The sequence below is a fragment of the Ursus arctos genome, unplaced genomic scaffold (genome assembly GCF_023065955.2).
Source record: "Ursus arctos isolate Adak ecotype North America unplaced genomic scaffold, UrsArc2.0 scaffold_33, whole genome shotgun sequence".
In the NCBI taxonomy this organism is placed as follows: domain Eukaryota; kingdom Metazoa; phylum Chordata; class Mammalia; order Carnivora; family Ursidae; genus Ursus; species Ursus arctos.
In genome coordinates this window covers 7,918,949-7,941,845 of record NW_026623019.1, presented here as the reverse complement: position 1 = coordinate 7,941,845, position 22,897 = coordinate 7,918,949, and the positions used below count along the sequence as shown (strand labels likewise).

At 45.9% G+C, this 22,897-nt stretch overlaps 1 protein-coding gene across 8 annotated transcripts in view; it reads left to right on the top strand.

Annotated features, from left to right (window-relative positions):
- SMARCA2 (SWI/SNF related, matrix associated, actin dependent regulator of chromatin, subfamily a, member 2) overlaps positions 1-22,897 on the top strand; it is a 170,567-nt gene that overhangs the window by 128,864 nt on the left and 18,806 nt on the right. For 7 of the 8 annotated variants that reach the window (XM_026519290.4, XM_026519293.4, XM_026519294.4 and 4 more), the window contains exons 28-31: positions 4,123-4,340; positions 12,350-12,403; positions 21,775-21,880; positions 22,379-22,480. In XM_026519290.4, coding sequence (XP_026375075.1) covers positions 4,123-4,340; positions 12,350-12,403; positions 21,775-21,880; positions 22,379-22,480 — 480 coding nt within the window. The remainder of the gene's footprint in view (positions 1-4,122; positions 4,341-12,349; positions 12,404-21,774; positions 21,881-22,378; positions 22,481-22,897) is intronic. The other variant, XM_026519295.4, reaches the window with a different exon arrangement.

Sequence of the window (22,897 nt, the reverse complement as noted above, 5' to 3'; positions counted from 1 at the left end):
CACCCTTGGGGTGGGGGGGTGCTGTGCCACTCTGAGAGGTGGGCTTGGAGATCCCTAGTGGAAAAGGCAGCCACAGCGAAACAATGCCCCGGAGTTGCCCATGGCTTTTGTTTGCTTGTCCCTGTTTACCTATTCACAGTCATGGATCCCTTCTGTTCTGCCCTGTAGTATTGTGAAGTCAGGTATAATAGCGCCCCATTACAGCACGGGTTAAGAACAAGGATAATGCCACCTTCCTGCACTGTCTGTCTTTCCCTAAAAGACCTAGCGTGTGTCAGGATGACAGAGAGGGGCACGGACCAGACCCACGTGTGGACGATTTCCCGGTCGGGTCTGCCATGTGCTTTTTGCAAGCTGCAAAAAGTGTTTGCTCTCAAAACAGCTTGCCCTGCACAACGGTCTCCTGCGTTCTGTTATCAGAACCCGCACGCTGCTTTCTTAAGAGCTAATTGAAGAAGGAGCCAGTCTGCATCTCGTTCTTGCACATCCTGTGTCGTGAAAATGTATTCTTAAAAAAGAGAGAAAGGAAAAGAAAGAAAGCGAAAGAAGGGGGGGAAGAAAAGGTTGCCATCCAGTGGAGGAAGGAGTAATTCCCAGCTTCATTCAGGAAAAACGCAGGCTGGAATATGCTTAACTATTTTAACTTGGCTGGGGATTTTTATCACCAGAAGGGTTTTTTAAGTGACATCCGGAGCCAAATGGGTGCAGTGTGCCTTTAAGGAAAGAAGTCCCTCACCAAACTTCCCTGTAGTTGTATCTCGCCGTTTGGATAGGGGAGGAAAGTGTTAATTTCTTATTTGTACACTTTTTTTCCCCCGACTTCCTTCCTATTCACTTCATTAAATCTAGAGGCAGTTCGGCATGGGAGCCGTCTGTATGTTGAATTAGGGCTCGCACTCTTGCGCAACACGTCACCAGTCGGAAACTGGGGGTTTGCTTCTGTGATTTATTTCATTATTGTGCTGGTAAAAGGTTTGGAAGGGCATTCTTTTCGGGGTAGTACTTTAGCATTGTGTAGCAAGTTTTTTTTTTTGTTTTTTTTTTTTTTTGGTGTGCCCCCCCCACCCCGCCTAGCACTGAGTTGAGTCAGTTTAATAAATAATTAAAAAAATAATAATAAAAGAACAGTTTTAAATTTCTGCGAATAATTTTTACTTCCATGCAGGAGTATATCTTACTCTACTTCTTTAAGTGCGAAAAGCACTGGGAAATATTTAGTGAATTGATTTCCATTAGAAAAAGACCCTTAGAAATCCTTGAACGTAAAGTACTGCATATGGATGTGTTTGGGGTCTTTGGGGGAGGAGGGAAGAGGTTTGGTAGCTGACTGCATTCCTGCATAAAACCTTGATTTAAGGGGAATAATGGTCAGTACTTTGTGTGTTTCCTTGTGATTCCCAAACCTAAATTTAATATGAATCTGCACGTATTAGCAATTGTCATAAACATTGTCTCCACTAGTTCTTTTTGCAATTTAATTTGTTTTCGCTTCTTAGCTACTCCCAGATTTAGAGATTGATAAGTCCAAATATCACGAGCTTATGCTTTGTTCCGTGGGGTTTTTTTTTTTTTGTTTTTATTTTTCCAAAATTAAGGGGAAGGGGTGAGCGTAGAGCTGTCCCTTTCACTGCTTCCCCCTCTTCATGTACCCCACTGAAAAGAAAAACAATGAAAAATATTACAGCAGGAAACTGAAAGGAAAGTGTCACAGTTGTTTGGGATTTTCTTTAAGGAGAAAGAATGACATTGTATTAAAATGTTTGAACTTGAGAACATGCACATTGCTTTTACTGACATGGATTTAATGAAAAAAAAATTTTAATACAAAAAAAAAAATCTTTGCTCCAAAAACATGCAGCCTTTTTGTTGTTGTTGTTGTTGTTTAAAGCACTAAAATGAGTTTTTAAAAAATCCCCCCAAAACATAAATTGTTTTCAATTTTGAAAAATAAATTTGAATATTAATTTGTTTTCTTATTGGCTTAATTGTGAAAATGAGAGCAAGAATCAGAAACCATCTGAGCTAAAAAATCTCTAATTCTGCTGCCTGGAATAATAAGGGGGAAAAAATATGATAAGTAGTTGTCAATATTAAAACAGGCTGAAGGAGGAAGGCTTCGGGCCTTGTAGTAGGTAGAATGAAACAGCAGATTTGAGTATCCACAATCCTTTCAGTATTAAATTTTCAGTAAAATAAAATTACTTGTATATGAAAACATAGCCTTTCCCCAGCTCTCTTTTTTTTCCTGATCAGCTGATGAAGAGACTAGCAGCTCGCTGCTTTGCTGGCTTGTTAATTTTATCCCCACTAACTGTGATTTCCGATAGCCGGCCTGCTGATAGTGGTAAGGTAAATATCCTTTTTCGTTGCCGTCTTGAAGATTCAGTAGAACTACATCCCAGGCATGTGTAGGTGTGTAACACATCAAAAGCCGGTGTTCTCCGTATTTCTGTGTGCAACTGGGTGCCTGAGGAGAGCAGTACCATTAACTGTTGACAGCCTTGCATGCTGTATTTATTATTAGCATGTTCAGTCTCCAAGATTTGCGGGACAATTTCCTTTTCTTCATCTTCGCTTAGCTGCAGTGTGTTTAGCTGTATAGTGGGTGTCCTGCTTTTAGGCAAATGAATATTAATGAAATAATGTGGAGCTTTTTCTTTTTTTCCTTTTTTTTTTTTTTCCTTTTTTCCTCATAACTCATCAGATCTCGCCTCCTTCATAGTGGTTATCTGAACACTGTAGGATTGTGATGGAAATTGTCTTTTGATTATTAAGGCCTAGCCTCAGACTGTCCCTTAGGATTCTTGTCTGTGTGCATGTTGCTTCTTTGGGTTTGCACATTGGAAAGATGCATAGAAAACATTCTTTTAATCCCACTAGCATTTTTCACATGCCAGGTTGTTTTGTGTTCTGCACCAGGTTTTTTCATAAAACCTTTCTTTTTCAGGAGGCATTGTACACAAGTGAAAGAAATTATGTCTGAGCTGTAATCACTCTTTATATTGATTGTTATACTCACATGATCATAAATATTAGCCATGTTTGGTGCTGTGGAGAAATGAAGGTAATTGCTTTATGATTAGGGCTCTTTGAGCTACGAGAAAGGATTGATTAGCATTTGCATACTGGAAGCAATATTGAGAGGCAGGAGGAGCAAATAACAACATCAGTTATTTTGTGTGAGAAAGCAATCTTGAAATGTAATTTAAAGGATTTTTTTAAAAAATTTCTTTTTCATGGTCAAATTTCCTTTTTATCTATTTTTTTTTTCATTGCAGTTTTCTTTTATTTTTCCTAAGTTGTGAGATTTACCAGGTGGGGGGGAAAAAGAAAGTTTAAACTTCTGGGTCTGTCACATGGATCTTTTAGCCATTTACGAACAGGTTTCTTTTATACCTGGTTGTTTTTATAGCTATTTTATTATCTCTCTGCATTAGTGCTGCTGGCTCTGGTTTAAAGCAAGCGTTTGCAGGTAATTGGAAAAAAAGTGTTTGTTGTTTGTGAGTGTGTGTGTTCTTTATCAGATGATTTAAGTGCGTTTACCAAGGAATGTGGCTTTGTACTTCCTGTTTCCTTGTTTACTAATTGCTACGTTAGAACAAAATCTGGATGGAATTCTGATTTATGTTGTGAATCATGAGTAAATTGATGTAAAACCTCAAAGAAGGGTCGGAGCTTGTACGATTGTAAGGATGTATTCTTGGATTTTTTTTTCTTCACCCACCCCTCGTTTTGTTTTACCGTCCTCCCCCCCCCCTTTACAGTAATGAGACAATTAAGGTCTTTTTCTTACATAGAGCTAAAATTTCATTTGGATTCAGTTATCTTTCAGATACTTAAATGTATAGCTCTTTTTGTATTCGTCATTTCTTCTCACGGTTAGTGTTTCCGGCTTTCAACATATTTTGTTCACGGATTAGACTTGGTTTAAAGATGCATTGATTCAATATGGCGGTCTTTGCTCTTCTTACTTGACTGGTCTACTGTTAACTTCTATTTTTTTTTATTATTATTTTATTTTTGTTAGTTTCATTTTATTCTTATTACTCAGGTTGGCTTTTAAAAATTTCCTTGGTGATTCTCCTGTCTTGAATTTTCCTCCTTCGTTCCCTGCTACACCAGGCCATTGAAGACGGCAATTTGGAAGAAATGGAAGAGGAAGTACGGCTCAAGAAGCGAAAAAGACGAAGAAATGTGGATAAAGATCCTGCAAAGGAAGACGTGGAGAAGGCCAAGAAGAGAAGAGGCCGCCCTCCGGCTGAGAAACTCTCCCCAAATCCCCCCAAACTGACGAAGCAGATGAACGCCATCATCGATACTGTGATAAACTACAAAGACAGGTGAGTGTTTCACTCCTACACCTTGATCACCTTCGCCAAGGATATGGTTGATACTCGGCACAGAGCAAGATTTAGGAAGGTGGGCGCTGGGGCGTTAAGGTTCTTTCTAGTTTACGTTTCACGGCTTTTGCCCCAAAGGTGTCAGGAGCCTTGTACCATGTTCACAATGGCTGCTCTTGCAATGTGAATGCTGTTTTGTCAGCTGTTACTTGAGGTATTTGGAAACAGGGGCTTAGATTACAAAATTAAAGTCTAAGCTGGAGGATGAATCTTCGGGATCTCTGGAATACCATCCTTTACAGGAAGGATTTGGAGTGGTAGTGTGAAATTATACTTTGGGGCTGAGTCGTTAGGGAGAGAAGAATCCTAGCATACTTAAGGTAAATATTTCGTGTCAAGACACTGTTGAAAACCAAACAGATGCTTCGTCAAAAATGCCGTTCCTTCTTTCCTTCCAACACACTTGAATGTCTGAGCGCTCGTTTCCAACCATCTCCTTCTTCGTAATTGGACAGCATGGCATTTCAGCAGATGTCACTCGTGTTCATGGAACTTTTCAGTGTAATGTTGAGAAATCTGTGCCGGACACTGGTATCCCCAGACCTGTGTCTGTCAGCCCGATGCAGTGGATAAACTAGTTGGGCTGCATTTTGGGCAGTTGTTTTGGTTTCTGCTTGATAATCACGTGATGCAGTTTTCATAGGAAGACCACATCTCATTCCAATCGAAGAATCGATAGGAAACAGAAGAATTACACATTGTATTTCTCTCGATGGCATAGCGGCATTGATCAGTTTTTGGTTACCAGTTTTGTTTTTGTTTTTTTTTTAAACATGAACTAGCGTTGCTCTGTACACCTGGGAGTGTTTAACATGAATAACTAAGTTGTGGTGTTAGTTTTTCACTGTGACTTGAGTACTTGTTCTATACCAGGAAGAAAACCTCATTATAAAGGTAAAGTAGTATAAAAAGGAAGACCCTTTCTACCCAGAGGTTTTATTGTAGGTCTTCGTGATATTATCTGTAAGGAGTTTCCAGAAGTGGTGGAAAGTAGCAGGAGGAGGTGTGTGGGAAAGAGTCAGAATTTCATGCCTCTCTTCGGGTCCCAGATTTTTTGGGTTCTCTGCTTACTCTTTTTACTTGTTGTTGTTGTTGTTTGTTGTTATTTTTTACAAGTGCATCCCCTTGCTTATTTCGGAAGTGGCGACAAAGAGCAGCCCCCATTATATTGGGATTGGATAAGCTGCTCATTGACACAGGGGAATGACAGCCGTCCAAGGAAGGAAAATTTGGCCACAAGTCCGTTTCTTTGACCAGAGCGAACATGCAGACTTCTTTGTAAACCAAGAGTCCGTAACTCTGTCAAGTTCCTCTCCGTCCCCAGCCCTTCCAATAGATGTGCCACAGGCAGGAACGGTCTCCAGGAAACCCGCTTGGACGTTGTTGCCTTATTAGATCAGCCCCCGGTGCAAGGAAAAATAAGTAGAGAGCATCACTCTTGCATACGCCACCAACGCTTTTGCCTTGGTCTCAGGAGAGCGTGGCATCTGTCAGTTTGCCCAGGTGTGCCTTGTTCGCAACCTGCTGAGTGAGTCTAGGGCTGCGGGAACACTGGGACGAGCCAGGAAGAGGTTCTTGGCTTCTAAAGCGAAGCCTTTTATTCCAGGTGACAGCTCGCTCCTTTAACGGTGTAAAAGAGGTCACCAGCTGGCGGACCACATATTGCCAACAGATTGATTTATTTCATGGTTCATGTTGTTGGGGTGGGGGAAGGGAGGACAAAAAAGAAAGCAAACACGTAAAACTGGCGAGATTTCTTAGAAACTTCAGGGATTTCCCGTTCTTTTCGAAAAACCTAAAGATCATGCTACATTCTACCCAAGTTTCCCTAGGGTCAGAGTTGGTGGGAGTGGAGACGTGGCCACCCCCTCCCCGTGGGCCTCCTGCTCTGGGGCACGCCCCCACTCCCCATCACCTGCTGACACCCGTCCAGTGTGGCATGCTGGTGGCCATTTGTCATCATGCCTTTCCCACATGGCCCACTCGACTCCTTTATATTACCTGCTGGCTCCATGGCCTTTTGGGTTTATGACTTCCTGAAACACATAGCTGTGGGCTGACCACTTTCCTCGAAACCCCCACCAGACGTGAGGTTCCATCCCACACCCTCCACTAAGCACAGCCCGGTAGCTGACGGGACAAGCCTCGCCGGGGTTCAGCTACCCGCGTTTGAGTCTTAACCCCAGCGTTTACTCCCTGGGGGCCACCGGGGGCAGCTTCCTCACCCCCTCTGCACCTGTTTTCCTCATCCACAAAATGGAAGGAGGACGGTAGCTGCCTCCAGAGGCCGTCTGTGAGTTTGAGGAGCTAATACAGGCCAAGCTGGTGGATAATCAGCCTCTCAGACTACTTTACCTCCTCAGGTGGGTAAATGGAGCTCTGAGCGCTTGAAAGGAAGTGTCCTTGCCCATAGGATTTCCATCCCTTTTTTTCCCCCTGAAAACAGAAAACACGGTTTCCCTGGGACTGATTATTGAGCATATATCTCTGCTTGTAGCGGAGAGAATATTTAAATATTTTAGCATGCAGACATTAAGTCCTTTTTTTCCCCCTCCCCTTTCTCTGCTTTCAATTACTTATTTAACCCTTCCTTGACAAGTACCCTCCTACGGCCCGTTCTGTTAGCTTTCACCTTTGGGTGCGTTCTAGGGAGAAGGTAGGTACTCAGTCGTTGCTGCGTGTTTCATGGATTGTCCGTGTTCGTAATCGAGAAAAAGCACTTATTCCGAGTATTTCTGTGTTTTATTTCTCTTACCCAACTTGGTTCTCAAGTAGGAGGCTCTCAAATTAGGAGGGCCTTAATTGGATACATTGTTACATTTTTGTTGGATTTAGAAAATACTGCTGGGAAATGTACCTACCCTTCCATGTGTTGAGATTTCTGTACCATTAAAGTCAGCTACTAATATAGTAACTCAGCCTACCTGTGCAAGAAATACCACCAGTCCTCCCCTCCCTCCTATCGCCCCAGCCAAATGTTAGGGCTCTGACAGTCACACAGATTAGCGGAGTATTAAATAAGAACTGCATCTATATTTAACTGATATATAAGAATTAATTAGCTCTCATGAGACAGTTTTTTCAAAGTTCTTGCATGATTCTGGGACAGATGTATCTTTCTTTTTTACAAAGAACTAGGATAATTTAAGCGTCCATTTATTCCCTTTGTTTCCAGTGCCAGGCTTTTTTTTTTTTTTTAGGAGGATACTTTTTAAAATGTGACCCCAAAGAGCCAGTAATTTTGTGTGATTCACAAGTGTAAAAATCCTTCTACAGGAATTGCTATCTAAAGGTAGCACTGGTCAGCTACAACTCGTTCCTGTCGTTTTCTTTTCCCCCAAATCAAGCAGTGTTTGTTTTGACTTACTATATTATGCATTGTTTTCTGTTTCCATAGAAGGTTTTTAAAAATCCTGCTCTAAGACTATGTAATATTTAACCTAAGACTCAGTTTCTTTGAAAAGGGATTCATCCTAATCTGCATTTGTAACCCTTTAAAATTGCCCCTGGGATGAGATCTAGAGCGAGGTGGTGAGGTGTGGAGTCTGCGGAGAGCTGTCCCAAGTCTAGAGACGTGCCTTAGAGTTGCTTGGATAAGGGAAAGATTCTAGAGGGATTCAGGGCTCTAGCTCTCCCTGGTCCAACTTCCCACAACCCAGGCGTGTCCCCCACACCACCTTGGACAGACTGCCATCCAAGCTCTGTGTGGACACTCCCAAGGGTTAGTTCACTGTGTTAGGGGGCAGCTCATGACCCTGAAGGACACCTCTAAGCACAAGAGTCATTTCCTATATTAAAATCGATGCAGCCTCTGTCTTCTAGCTATTTGTTCTCCTTGGACCTTCAGAGAGTAACCCTTTTCCTCATGTCAAGAAGTGTCCTTTGTGAATAGCGTACGCACCTCAGGACGTTCTCCTTGAGGTTGAAACCCCTCCCTTTGCTCTCTGAGTGATATCTAGACGTGCATCGTTCTGGTCCCCTTCTTTGGGCATATCCTGCCTTCTTAGTGTCCCATGGAACATACGGCCCCCGGAATGCCGAAGGTATTCTGACGGCTAAGTGCAGGGTGGTTAGCTTGCTTGGGCTGGATACCAATATTCTGTTACCGTGACTCAAGAGCGCGTTAACGTTTTCCAGCAACTCTGACACAGACTTAACCTTTATGAACACGGGCTTGTTGAAAAGCTTCCATTCCCCAAAACATGCAGAAAGCTCTTTTCTCACTTGATGCTGCCAAGGTTAGCCTTCAACTAAGCATTTGATTTTTTTTTTTTTTTTTTTTGAACCTCTATCTACTGACTTCATTCTTTCCTCTGCCGGTTCCATTTAACTGATTCATGTCCCATCTTTCTAGTCTACTGTTATAACTTGATTTTTAGGCTTTTAAAAAAAAATGTTTCCTTGTCTAAGTCTTTTGTGGGGGGGGGGTTCATCAGAAGCTTTATTATAAGCTGTTGCTGAGAAACTTGTAAAGGGCAAAGGGCAGGTCTCTATCCTGTGCCCCCTGAAAATCACCTCAGGTTGAGAGGAACGTAGTAACCAGTAGTCCCTAAAGTCGATTAACCGTCTGCAGACTCACATGACCATGCCATCATGTCACGCACAGTCATCTATCCTTCGTCAAGGCGATCAAGAAAGGCTAAAACCAAGAGCTACCAGATTCATGGCCCCTCCAATCTATCTACCTAGAAACCCCGCCGAAAGAATGAAATGAGGTTAGCCTGCCATGGCTTTTTCTAGGAGACCCCCTACTGGTACTCAAATGATGTTATTTATCTTCCCTAAATAGCCCCGTGGCATCTGAATAATTTCTTCTAAATTTTTTTTTTTAAACCGAGGGTCCACATCAAGCGTAGCAGCCTCGCGTGTCCTTTTGCACGGTGACATGGGGACACTGGCACTCTTCTCCATCTTCTGACTCCATTTCTAGTCTTTGTGATTTCTTAGACATGATTAGAAGCAATCCGCACACGCCTTCAGGATGTAATTAGTTTGCAGTTGGAACTTGGACTCACTTGAAGTGCCTTCCTATGCTCCGTCGACTCTCCCATTGGTAGCTTTTGTTCAACATTTATTGTGCCTTACTTTTCAAATCTGAGCATTGTTCTCATCCCTGAAGAATCTGGAAACAGAAGATGAGGTCGTGTCATCTCCTTGCTCCCTGACCGTTGTTGGAGGACTATAGCATTCCAGGAGGACTGGCCCTGCCGTCTGCCAACAGTTGGGACTTCAGGTCCAGCTTTGAGGACGGACACAGGGAAGCAGTCGGGGAGGCAGGAGAGACCTGTCCGGCCGGTCTGATGGGTGGATGAAACCCTGGCCCGGGCTGGGGGCAGGGCTGGTGCCAGATGCGCTCCTTCCTCCCTGACACTCTTGAGGCCCTGCTGCTCTTCCTGAGTAGGGACTGTCCTCTTCTTGCCCTGAATTTTAAGAAGCCTTGGCGACATGTCTGAGAATGGTGGAAGGCCTTAGCTTGTTCCGAATACTAGCTGTCCTCACATTGTAGAAAATCCTTCCTTCATCCTGGAAACATTTGTGGCAACCCTCCCTTATTTCCAGTCCCGTGCTGCGGAATAGGGCCAGAGGGTAAAACAAACAGAAAAAAGCCTCAAAATACTTAACCCTACTCGCTCACCGTACATTGGAGGAGATAGTCTTCCTGCCACATGGTCTTGCTTCCAACAGGTGGCTGGACAGGGGAATTCAGGGAAGGGGTCACATGAGCTCGTAATAGGAGGGCACAAGAGACATTATCTTGTGTTTAGGGTCACTTTTGGAAAAAAAAAAAATACTATCCTTATGAAGACATTTATCCTGGGAAAGGAGAGCCGACATTTCATTTCCTTCTGTTGTATTTAGCACCTTTCCAATACACTTTAGCACCTTTGCACGGACGGACTCGGTAGACTGCCAACCTTAGGACCTAAGCATCCTTGCTTACGTCCTGTACACCCTGAAGTCACTTGTGTCCTTTCCCTCCATTGAGGAAGAGCCGCTGTCTTTGCAGGTCCACATCTCATCGATCCATTCTCCAGAATGGATGGGCTCCTGTTAAAATGTTGTCTTGTTCCAAGGTTTCCTCTCAAGTGCTTGATCTGAAGTGCGTTATTTACTGTGGGGGGGGCTCTCCTGCATTGATCCCCATCCAGAGGCTTCGGTCCAGGGCGGACTGTTCATACCACTGTTCCTCCTGCTTCTCCAAAATAGATTTGTAGTAACAGATGTTTAAAACCAAATCCACATCACTCTGTTCTTCTTTGAACCCTTTTTTGTTGTGGTTTTGGTATTTTGTACCTTTTTACTTCCCCTGCCTAAGGTGACCAGATCGCTGACCTGGGTAGGTCTGTCCCCATGTACTCCTTACCCAAATCATTCGAAATTATTCTGCCGGGACCTCTTTTGTTCTGAGCCTCGCATCCCCTGTGATCTCCAGTCTTCATTAGTTTCAACTCACAGAACCTTGCCCATCATTGTCCAAATTATTTATATCCTGCTCTATAAATTGTCTAAGATAGTATTTCTTGTTGCCCACGTTCCTCTTCCTCCATTTCTGCAGGTCCTGAGACAACGTGGTCTGTTTTTCCTCTGTATCCCCATGGTTTCACATAATCACCAACCCAGCGTCCCAAAGGCGCAGCAGAAAAAGTGCTCCCAACCCCGTGCCTTATTCCTGATACGCACTCAGAGACCAGGTTCCCTCACCACACGCACGAGCATCTGTCCTGGCCACCCCGGCTTCCGTGGGCCCACACACTTCAGCAGGAGACCCTCCCTGTGGCTGGCCTGACCTGCTGCCTCTGTCCCCTGCCTCCCTTCTGGTCCTCGTCCCGCCTTTCTGGGAGGTGTGTCTGATCCTGTCTCCCTGGTAACGTTGCGTGGCTTCCCACTGAGCACCCCATGATGGCCCAGCTTCTCAGCGTGGGAAAGGTTGTCTTCTGCAGGCCCGCCTCGATGACCTTCCCAGCTTCGTTTTTCCATCATGTTCCTTCCTGTTCCTCCCTCTTCTTTCAGACATTCCAGCTCATTCTTCTTTTTTCCCCACCCACCTCTCCGTTCTCCCCGGTTGATGCTTTTCCCCCCTCTGCTGTGCCTCGAGCCCTGCTAAGAGCTGGCAGTGGCTCCGAGAAGGGATTTTTCTAGGTGGCCCCACATAGGCTGTGTATGCCAGAGGGTGCCGGCCTCCCCTGGAGTGAGGTCTGGATGGGAGGGTGGTTTCTCCTGCGATGTTTGCCGCCGCACAAAGGGACACCAGTGTAGCAGGCTCAGGATGGCTCACTTGAAGTGGCTTCCTTTGAGGCCCGTGGAAGGGCCTGAGGCCTCAGGGGCTGGTTCCTTGTCCTTCCCAGTCGAAGTGACTTACTTGCAAAGATGAGAGGTCTGGTTGGCAGAGCCAGCTACCTGGCTGGTGTCCTCTGGCGTGCCGTGCGTATGCGGGCTGCTGTCACATCGTGCCCTCCAGCTCTCTGAGGTAAGTAGTAGGCCCCGCTGACGCAGGAGGAGCTCGGCCCGCACAGGGACAGGCCACAGCTACTTCGGCGAGGTCACCCTCCCCGGCCCCTCCCCAGCCAGCGCTGCCTGACTGGCACCCCTTCCGGGGCAGTGGTTGGAACCTGTGTCCTAACGCACCCCTAGGACATGCGCAGAGCAGAAGTGAGCAGCAGGCATTTGTGTAAGAGAAGCAGGAAAAGTCTCAGGCCTTAGGAAATGGTTTTTGGGGGGTTTTCCCCCCATTTCTGGAGAACTGTGTGTTTTCTCAGAGTGTGGTTCCACTCATAACCTCGTGTGGTCTTCCCCCAAATCCCCTGAGTAGGCAAGGCAGGTGGGCGCACAGTCTGAGGCTTGGAAAAGTGAAACGCGTTCCCCCAAGGCCACCCAACATAGGAGCAAGAGCTGGGCTGGGCCACGAACCCAGGTCTTCTGACTCCGGTGTTCTTTCTACTCTACCACAGGTGTAACGTGGAGAAGGTGCCCGGTAATTCTCAGGTGGAAATAGAAGGAAACAGGTCAGGATCTGTCTTGTATGCCCTTGTCTCTGAATACAGGTATCCCTTGGCACAGCGCGCAGACCGACTCCGAAGGAGCCGCAAGCACATTTCTCCACGTGCCCCCCCCTCCGACGGCCCCCACTCGGGGTGGGGGATGGAGGCGCACGGATACTCTAACACACCTGCCAGGGCTTTTCGAGGGTGTCTGTGCCGCGCTTCAGTGTGGGTGTGTCCGCGCTGTAAACGCCCTTCTTCCAACCGCACCGGGGGGGGGGGGGGGCCCCCCCGCAGGCCTGCCTCCCTGCCGCGCCTCGGACTCGGGTTCTGTTGCTTCCCTCCCTCCTGGCGCAGCTTCTGTCTTACATGCGCGGGCCTCCTAACTCGGGGCTGCCTTGGTGTCGAAGCTTCCTGAAAAGCGCCTGCGGTGCGTGGCTCTCCCGCGGGGCGCGGAGAAAGGTGCGCGTGCCCGGCGTGTCTGGTGTTCTGGAGTTCACCGCCGTGCGCAGAGGGTTGGCGCCCTGGGGGTGGCTTCTGGGCTCACCTGCCCGTGGTCCTGAGCGTGCTAGGCCGGTCCCTCTGACCTTCGTGTGCTTTTGCTTCTGTGGGTGGAAGACAGAAATGCTTTTCTCCTAGAGATTCTGGGAGAATGAGGTGATGTTGGGGGTGTGTGTGTGTGTGTGTGTGTGTGTGCGCGTGTGCAGGATTTCCCAGGGTGAGGGGCTACTAGTCCTACACCGAAGAGTTTTTGTCTCCCTTTAAGTCAGCCTGAACTTAAAAAAATTTTTTTTTTCTGGTATGATACTTGACCATCCATATTCCAGTTTTGTCGGTTGACCCAGTAACATCCTTTACAGCATTTTTTCCCCCTCACTAGTGTAGGATCCAGTCTAGGGTCAGGAGGAAGAGGCGTTGAAGCTTCTTCTCTAATGCATTCCAGTACGAATACCCATCCCCAATTGTGCATTTAGGGTGATTAAACCTGGGAATGATTTGTACCTACCCATGTCTGTGTGGGGATGGGATTATTGAGGATGGTTGATTTTTTTGATAATTCCTATTGGTGTTGAGGAAGCAGTGTTCAGTTCCGGAAGCCAGACACCAACTATGGTGTGTCCTGCCGGACATCAAGAAGGATGGTCCGTTTTGCCATCATGAGACAGAACTCAGTCTGGATATGCCTTTTGGGATTGAAACAACAAATAACTTTGACTTTATTAGTTTGGCCACTTTAAATAAGGAAGCAACTTGGATAAAAGCTTCCGCCACCCGCACCCCCAATATGGAAAGGAGGCTTTATGATTTAAATGGTGTGATGTGGCTAAATGCCCAACCCAGTAAACAAGGACAGACATAAGCTCCTTCCCCCCCCCTTCCATCAGAATGGTCATGTGACCGTGAAAAGTGGATTAATCACCACTTTAAAAGGTATTGCAAGCCTCCCATGTCAGGCCTGGGCTTTTCGTGGAGGTGATAGTGCTGCATGTAGTTGGGACCTAGATAAATCCATTTTTACAAGACACATTTAAACTGTGATTTCCAGAGCCATTGCAAGGGGCTTGACATTTCCTCCCTCCAGGCTCTGGAGTCTTTCTCATCCCTTGCTGTCACGTTTGCTTCTTTTTTCCATACGCCCAAGTTTATGATGTGTGTCGTTCAGAGCTTAGGATGAACAGAATTTGAGAGTCCTTTTCATGTGTTCAGAAGCACTGAGCATTTTCCGTGCCAGTCTCTGTGCGAGTACTGAGAATGGGGTAGAGATGAATCCACTGGAATGCTTTGAAGCCTAGTTGGCAAGAGCTACGAAGGAAGAACACGTACCGGTGTGAGGACGGTGTGTGGACGGTGTGTATGGGGAGGGAGGGGCGGGTCAGCGCAGGAGCGGTGAAGGCATTGGGTGTGCCCATGCGCAGAGTGGGGGACCCCCCAAGTAGACCGCAGGGGTGGTAGACAAGGCAGAGCCACTCGGTCCCCTGTGCGGGGGCCGCTGCGGTGGTAGGGAAGAGCAGGACCCTCTAGAGACCGTGCGGACTCCAGTAGGACCGGACCCTGCCATGGAAGGGGAAGGGGGCAAAGCGTGGGACAGGGTGGTGGGTGTGAGGACAGAGGTGACTTCTCAGAAGCGTGACGGACAAGACTCCAGAGCAGACCGGACGTGACACAGGAGAAGCTACAGACCGCCGGGGGTGTCTGGTAAGTGAACGTGGTGCCGCTCACAGGAACGTGCGTGGACGGACGGGGGGCGTGTGTGGGTGCCGCGTGCGTGCGCTCGTGCGTGCGCGTGCTTGTGCGTACGCGCACGGCTACCCCGCTCGGCGTCCTCCCTCCCAGGAAATCCGATTTCTCCCTATGGCTATAAACTGCCCTTGACGTTGTGATTATGTTGCTAGTATTGACTATCCCTTCAGGACTAGCCAAGAAGCTCTTTTAGACGAAATTTATTTTTAGCATTGTTGGCTGGCACCAGACTTTGTGTCTTTCCTTAAATAGGGGCAGGAGGCTAGGACTGTGGATCTCGGGCCCAGGCACTTTTGCATCTAGTATCTCTGATTAGACCAGAGAGAAATTGTCATGAAATAGTGGTGTGACCAAGCGGACACACTTGCAGAAAATCTTCATTGGAGGCAAAGAGCCTTTTTTCCTGTATTGGATGCTCGGGTCTCAGCTCAGGGCCTACAGTTTATCTCCTGTAGCTGCAGGTCGTAGCCTCATGCATCGTCTGGGATGGTGTTCCCTAGACTGGGGTCCCCAAACTCCAGTCCTGTAGCTTCTCGAAGATCCCCTGGTGGTGCAGTTAGAGGCTCTGAGAAGTCTGACCAAAAGTAACCTATGGAGCTTCATTCTACCCAGTGTAGCCCCAACTCCTTCAACCAATGAAACCCCATTTTCTAGGGAAACCCTTTAAAAATCCATTAATTTTGTGTTCCGTGGAGCACACTTTGGGAAGTGCTGACCTGGAGCTCAGGACTTGCATTTCGTCCAGGGAGACTTTGCTCAGGGAAATGTGGATTTCAGTACTTGATTTTTCCCTCATAACAAACACGGGTACTTCTCACGTTTAGTTGAACAAGCTCCTTCGAATCCTGGCGACTTGACACTTATTTATGGTGCTTGGCCAATTATACCCACATACAGCAAGTGGGCAGCCCACAAATAAACTTAGCCTGTCTGCTTTCCAAGGCGCAGAAGGCCTCCTGGGGCTTCCAGGGTCAGTGCGGCCCGGAAGAGCAGGGTCTCTGCCTCTCAGAGCTGCAGACCAATACCAGCCTCTGACCTCTCTCTGAGGGAGGAGGAGGAGTCCCAGCTGGATTAACAAAATGGAGTTTCTTAGAGGCCCATAAACCTGTCCTTAAAGTCACTCTACAAGCATTTTCATAAAAACCGGATTGCTCTGGAAGATGGCAGCTATTGGGCTTCTATGTTCTTGCATATTCACAGGGAAAAAATCTGCCTCCTTAGAATCACACATCCTCCATCTTCCTTAGGAATTTGCTAAAACAGCAGTTTAGGACCGAGCAGCCCTCCAGTGCCCCCTTTAACCCACCCTTCTAACGAAGTGACGCTTGGGACTCGAGGCTCAGGTGGGGAGGCATTTGATTTTATTTGCCTGCAAAAGTTTTGTGCTTTTGAGTGTGGTCACATTTCAGCCAAAAGCTTTGAAGAGTTTTCACTATTGCGAAGTAGAGACACAGGGTGGGATCAAAGGATGAAATTCTCAGGGGAAGGGAGAGGTGCAAGGTGAGGCCTTGCAAGGAAGGCATTCTTTGAGTCCTGTCCAGGTCTTCAGGAATGACATGACCTAAACAGGTGAGGTGGCTGAGCAACGTGGACAGGTGCGCAGTTAGGATTCAGTACTTGTACCTGCTCTCAGGAAAGGTCAAGTGAGAAAAAGGGGGTAAGCAACCAGACATCCTGGGTCAGTATTTCTAAAAGAGTCAAGTGATAGGTGACAGCTCTCCAAGTGGCCTCCCCAAAATGCTTGTCTAGGCAAAGAAATCATATCCTGGGAATCCCACGTCCTGACAAGCACCTTTGCTTTGTAGTAGTAAGTTCAAGGAGAGAAACCCCAAGAAAAAACAGGAACGTCTTTACAGTAGTTTCTGATGGTTGTGATACATGATAAATTTTATGGAATTATTCTCTTCTATTTATTTGGCTTTATTGTGGTAGAATTAAAAGGTGCCAGTTGGTGAAATGTGCTATTTATGGTGATATAAATAAAAGTTGGCCATATACCCCTTAGATATCATTTCCCTGGAAAAAAATTAGATTAGATTTTTGACTTACAGCATGTTTTCAAAGAAGGTAACCCAGTAAAAGTGTTTGAGACCTACTTTATTTATGGATAATGATATGGTTCCAAATTGCATTAGAGTGTAAATCCTCATTCTGTTGAATCAGGGTATGTTGTTGTGAATATTTATGCTCTGGCATCGCTCCTTGTGGTCCTTCGTTTATGACTTTTTAAAAACCTAGTTGCGGTGGTACTGCATCTCCAATTTGATATCCTGTGTTAGTTAGTTAGTAATTAATTACCGAAGGTCCTAACAAGGATTTTCAGACTCTCTAACATTCTATTGTCCTTTCCCCAACAAACATTCCGGATGGTTTACAGGAGTTATTCTAAATAATGCAGTGGTGACAAGCATCATTCATGTACGTATGTGTCTGTTATATGGATAGACTTCTATTACACATGCGTGTTACCGGCTTAGAGTAGATCACCAAAAATAGAAGCGTGTAGCGCGGTATAACTGTATTTAAGACTCTTGATAAAGCCTTGCTGCGTTCCTTACTGAGCTGCGTGAGCCATTCATCGACTGCTAACTCAGGGCACTTACACCTTGCGTTAACCTGATGTAACCTTATTTTTGTTGCTACCTCGGGCTCATCCTGTATCTACAGTCCTAACGCAACCCTGGGGGTGATTTTTACCCGCTTACCGATTCCACTGCCAAAAGCAAGTCTACCCCCATCACGTTCTGCTTCGGCGTAACTTCCTGTATTCTTCAGATTTCCAAGCTTGTTAGGAATTACCGATCAATACTCAGTAAGACTCAGGGGAGAGATCCCGGTAGTGAACACGGAGCGCAGGTGCTTTTCGCACCTGGTTTGTGCCTGGCTTGGGTCTCTGGGGGTCTCTCTGGGGAAGTGGGGTGCTACTGGGCTTGAGGTGCATTTTTAAGTGGTTTGTATTAAACCTCACAGGAATCTGACCCTGAAAAGCAACAGCCTGCTTTCACCTACTGCCTTCCAATGTTGACCCAATTTTTTAAAGTTTTCATCCCAATCTGTGTTTGATTCCTTTAGGATTGTAGTAACTTTTTTTTTTCTTCCCATAAAATCCTTCCAACTCCAAGTGGATATTCTAAATCATGACATCTTTTTTTTTTTTAATGGACGCAAGATAGGTTTTGTTTAGTTATTAAGTGTAAACATGTGGCTATGTCAATGTTAGCTAAATTCTCTTTCAGAAGTATCCACTATCCATGCATGTCATCAGATCAGCCTGGGCAGGTTAAAAAAAAAAAGAAAAAAAAACCAGAAAAAAAACCCAAAAACCTGTCACCCAGTACCTTATCTTCTAGGTTTGGGTTTGTAGGGAAGGTGGAAGAGCCAGCATTTTCAAGGAGCAGGTCTCTTAGCTAGCATTTCCACCCTCTGCCATGCCTAAAATGTAATCCGAGGGAAAGCTGATGTTTATGTAACATTCATCATGTATGCGGTCACCATTTTAGAATCCCAGGAGTGCGGACGTGAAAGTCGCATCCTTTGGTTTGCGAAAGTAATGGGAGAGAAGTGGGTTTCCAGATGAAGCCCAGCAAAGTTAGCCTCACTTGTGTGCCTGCTTATCCGTGTGTATACACACACACACACGAGCAGTACCTGTGGGGTTTGCAAACCACCGTTCCCACAGTGGCACGGGGGGCCCTTCTGTCTCACCCTGACATCGGGGCCATGGGTCCCTGTGCCCACTCACCTCTGTGGGGAGGAGCCCCTGGGCTGCTGGTCTTCCAGCACCTGGAAACTGTCTGAAGAGCACAGTGTTATTTTATATTTTAGGTTACGCTCCTCCCCCACCCAGGCTCTTCCTTATCAGGGTCACGTTTCCTATTCTGGGATAGATCACTGTACGAAATCTATCTGAAGTCATGGAGCGTCAGTGGAATCCTTTTTGGAGGAGGGGAGCGGGTATCCTTTCTGTCATGGGAAGCAGCACTCTTCCAGTGAACAATTTCTCCTTGTAGGCCTTAAACTGTACAAAATGACATAATGGAAAATACCTGGGGGGGGGGTAGGTTAAGCATTTCAACAGAAACAGAACACCTTCTGCAAACCATTGTACAATTAGTCCATTGTTCTGGACTTAAAAAAACTTTCCAGCACCGGGGGAAAAAAAAAACATTTGAAAGGTATATTGAGAAAGCCTTTGCTCAGCTTAAGTTTGAGAAACAAATGCCAAGAATTCAGAAGTCCGTCAGGCTGTTTCACTTCCTTTTTAATTTTTTTTTAAACCTTTAATTTAGGAAAAAAATAAGTTACTGTAGTGATCTGTCAACAAGTGGTTCTCCTACCTGGAAGCATTTTTTTTTAGATTTTATTTATTTATTTATTTATTTGAGAGAGAGTGTGCGCTCAAGTGGGGGGCCAGGGGTGGGGAGAAGGAAAGGGAAAAGCAGACTCTCTGCTGAACAGGGGGACGGGGACGGGGAGGACCCTGGGATCATGACCCGAGCCAAAGGCAGCCACTTAACTGACTGAGCCACCCAGGCGCCCCTACCTTGTTGCATTCTATAACCTAAAGATGGATGTCCTGACATTCCTGCTCAAGCTGTCATCAGAACCCCCACAGGGAGGGGGAAGGCTTTTGGCCACATGTAAGGTGTTCCCCCGCCTCTTTGGAAAAGGGCGGGGGGGAACCACCTACCCGTACATAGAAGAATGAAGTTCCAGGCAGGGAGGTACTAAGGGTTAGTTTGATAGTAAGAATTTCTTCCCATTTTTATGGAGAATGGGTTCATGAAGTATGGTTGTTGGCATGGAGACTGGGAATTCGTAACCAAGTGGGGGTTGACCACAGTCTTCATCAGCATATGGGAAAGGAGCGATCCTGACCAGAAGAGTCAGGTCATCAGGACAGATTGGGTTTGCCGAAAATGAGCAGAGAGGAGGGCTTTGAAAGCCAGACTGAGACGTCTGTATTATGACCACACCAACCTACCACAAGAGGTCTTTTCCAGTAGCTTCCAGGTCTTCTGTTTGCCCCTGTCCTCTGTCCTGGGAGATGGGAGAAAGGAAGTAGGACAGGAACACTGAGTCAAGGGAGCCCTAACTTTTGAAACAGTATCAACAAAATAAATTTGTTTTATTTTCTGAGTCTCAGAACGTTCAGCTCTCTTCTTTACGAGCACAGGTAATTCTGGACTTGTCTCGTCACAGGGTCTAGAATTCCCACAACCCGACTGAGGGCAGAGACATCACACCGAGATTGCTTTGGCCATTTTGCCCCCGTTCTAAAATGCTATATCACATTCTTGGTGCAAACGGCTTATTTCTTAATTCACCAGTAGCACAGTTGAAATCGAGAGTCTGTCCGTCACAGGTGTACAAAGCACAGATGTCCTTGTAATCCATCAATAGAAAAATGACACCATCTGTTGGCAATGTACAAAATGACAGCATGAAGATGTCACTGAGGGTCAGGTGTTCAATCCACGCTTACAAAGAGGTCTGACTTCCTGATTGTTGAGAAGACACGGATAGAAATAGAAAAGTGATAGCTATAAATTGCCTTCCAGGTACTCCTTTTCCAACAGGTAAAATCTTTGTGTATATAAATCTCAGAATGGTAGGAAAAGAAACCAGAAATTGTGGCCCGATGGTGAAGGCGATAGTAAACAAGCTAGTCGTTGTCACAGACTCGGTGGTATAATTTGTGGAGGTACAAATGCATCTTTCAGCCTGGAAAGGGGGGTAGGGGTGACCATAGGGTGGGAGACGCTCCTTGGTTCTCCCCACGATAACCTAAAAAATCCAATTCCCCAGTACACTGCAGTGTTCTTAAACCCCTTGTGCGTGCCCCTGATTTTCATATTCATGAGGCTCCTGTCTGTATTAAAAAAAATAATAAAACCAAGACCCAGCATAACAGAAAAACTCGCCCATTCCTTTGACAGAGGATTTTCGGTTAATTTATGCAGGCCCCTATGCTCTTCAGCATTTTCCCCACTGGTTGCTAAGCAACCGTTTGAGTTACTGCGCATGCCTTTTTTTATGATAACTGTCATTATGAATATTTTTTAATTATACAGCTGGGACTGTGGATTAAAACAGCATATTGTCCCTCATTCTCAGCCACAGCTTCTAGCGTGCTTGCACACTCCCGGGCTCACCGTCCGAAATTTACATGGCAGTGATTTCTCTTTATTTATTTATTTTTTTGGCATGTCTGCCTTCACAAAGGAAGTAGAGACTGCATCGTAAGGGAAGAGAGATTTTTGTGAAAAAAATGACTCTCCCATTCCTCGTGAGCCGCCATTGATCTGAATAGGCCAAGTCAGATGTTAGCATCTTGAACCTAAATCACGAATATCTTTGTTCCCGTAGCCGCGCCTGCTCCTAATACTATAAGTGATGTTAAAAGCCTATAACGCTTTAGAGACTGTCTCTCAAAGTTATGAATTGCTAAGCATTTGCTGCTATTAAACGTGCTTTCAAATAAAGCTACCGCGGATTTGAGGGAGGGTCCCGCACTAATCCCAGACACAGGAGGCATCCGCACTTGCTAAATAGGTTAGTTTTTCTGCTGCCCAAGTGGCTCCGTGCGCACACGAGTGCAGTTAGGCGATCGGAAGGGGTTCCTCTGGCAAATAATAATAAAGGTACGTGTGGTTCACAGTGTGTAAGGTGCCCTAAAAGGAATCAGAAAAGAAAGACACAAAGGCTTTTCATTTTGAGTTTCCAGAGTATATTGTAACACACTATTTTCCAAATAGGGAGTTTGAAGACAAAGGCGTATGGAAATAAAGCCATTGTGTTGCTTTTTCCCCTACCAACTCAATTATTATTCATTTAAAAATGGAATTGTTGGTTGAATAGGACATTTTAAAGATTTCTATCAAAAAGCAGAGCCACGTTCCCTCTGAAGGAGGAACTCGCAGTGGACTTGCCGTATCCTGTGTGTGACAGAAGTGGGGATCCAATGGCATTTTCATGTGAGTTTGGAGTTAGCGCAAGGAGCATTCATCTCGAGTGCAGTCGTGGGACTTTTCTTGATTTAAAGGGCCCCGCGTCTGTAGGCACAGGATGCCGTTGGCTTTTTGGACATTTTCTGAAGAAACACTTGCCTCGGTAGCGTTTGATCGGATCTGTTTGTCTCTTCCACCCTACAGTTCAGGGCGGCAGCTCAGTGAAGTCTTCATTCAGTTACCTTCAAGGAAAGAATTGCCAGAATATTATGAATTAATTAGGAAGCCGGTGGATTTCAAAAAAATAAAGGTAGATATTTTGTTTACACACTTTGTAAAAAGGGTGAAGCCATTGAAATGACCACAGTCAGGACTGGGCAGGGGCATCCTGTCTGATGGCAGTGGACACCCCCTTCCCCCCCATCTAGGGCTTGTCACCAGAGTGGCGGGGAGATCCTCCGGCCTTTCCGTGTATTATGTGGAGAGCTCATACTGTATTATATTGCATTTTATTTAAGAAGTTTCAGATTTCTCCCCCCATCCTTTTGTGGTTCTTGTGTCCCATCCTGTGCTGTTCCTTCCCTCTTACAAGAAGGGACACCCCTGGGAGGGTGGTCTCTCTGAATGGCGCCCCCTGGAGTAGTTCACTCCCACCGACCCCCCCCCCCCCCCCCCCCCCCCCCCCCCGGCAGGGCCCCCTGCTGTGAAGACAAAAGGAAAATCAAATCAGGCTTTTTTTGATCAAGTAATGATTGTTTGCCTTTTTTTTTTTTCTTCTTTCCTCTCTTTTATCCAAAATTTGCATTAGGAAAGGATTCGTAATCACAAGTACCGGAGCCTGGGTGACCTGGAGAAAGATGTCATGCTTCTCTGTCACAATGCTCAGACGTTCAACTTGGAGGGATCCCAGGTGTGTCTTCAGTTGTCTGAAAAACGTGGGACCTTACCTGTGCTTCTGCGCTTTTAAGTGATAGGTTTCATTTCTCTGCTGTTTGAATCATTGCTACTCCCCCGGCAGAATCAAAAATGCGAAATAAAAGCCTACATCGTATGCTAGGATGTAAGTAAATTGAGGCTTTGGCGCTTTCAGGTTACGGCCAGCCTCTCCGTACCATAGCTATGCAAGCTCCTCCATGTGCTTCCCAGCAACGCTTGGTTCTAACTAGAGGAGGAATTCCGGGAAAACACTTAGCGTAATGCTTTAAAGGCCAGAAGTACAGGTTTTGCTTTTGTCGAGACTGTGTATTTGATTATATTCACCTTCGTTTTTCTGACCATAACCTTGCATCAGGAAGTGAAACTACTGTGATTAAAAAAAAAAAAAAAT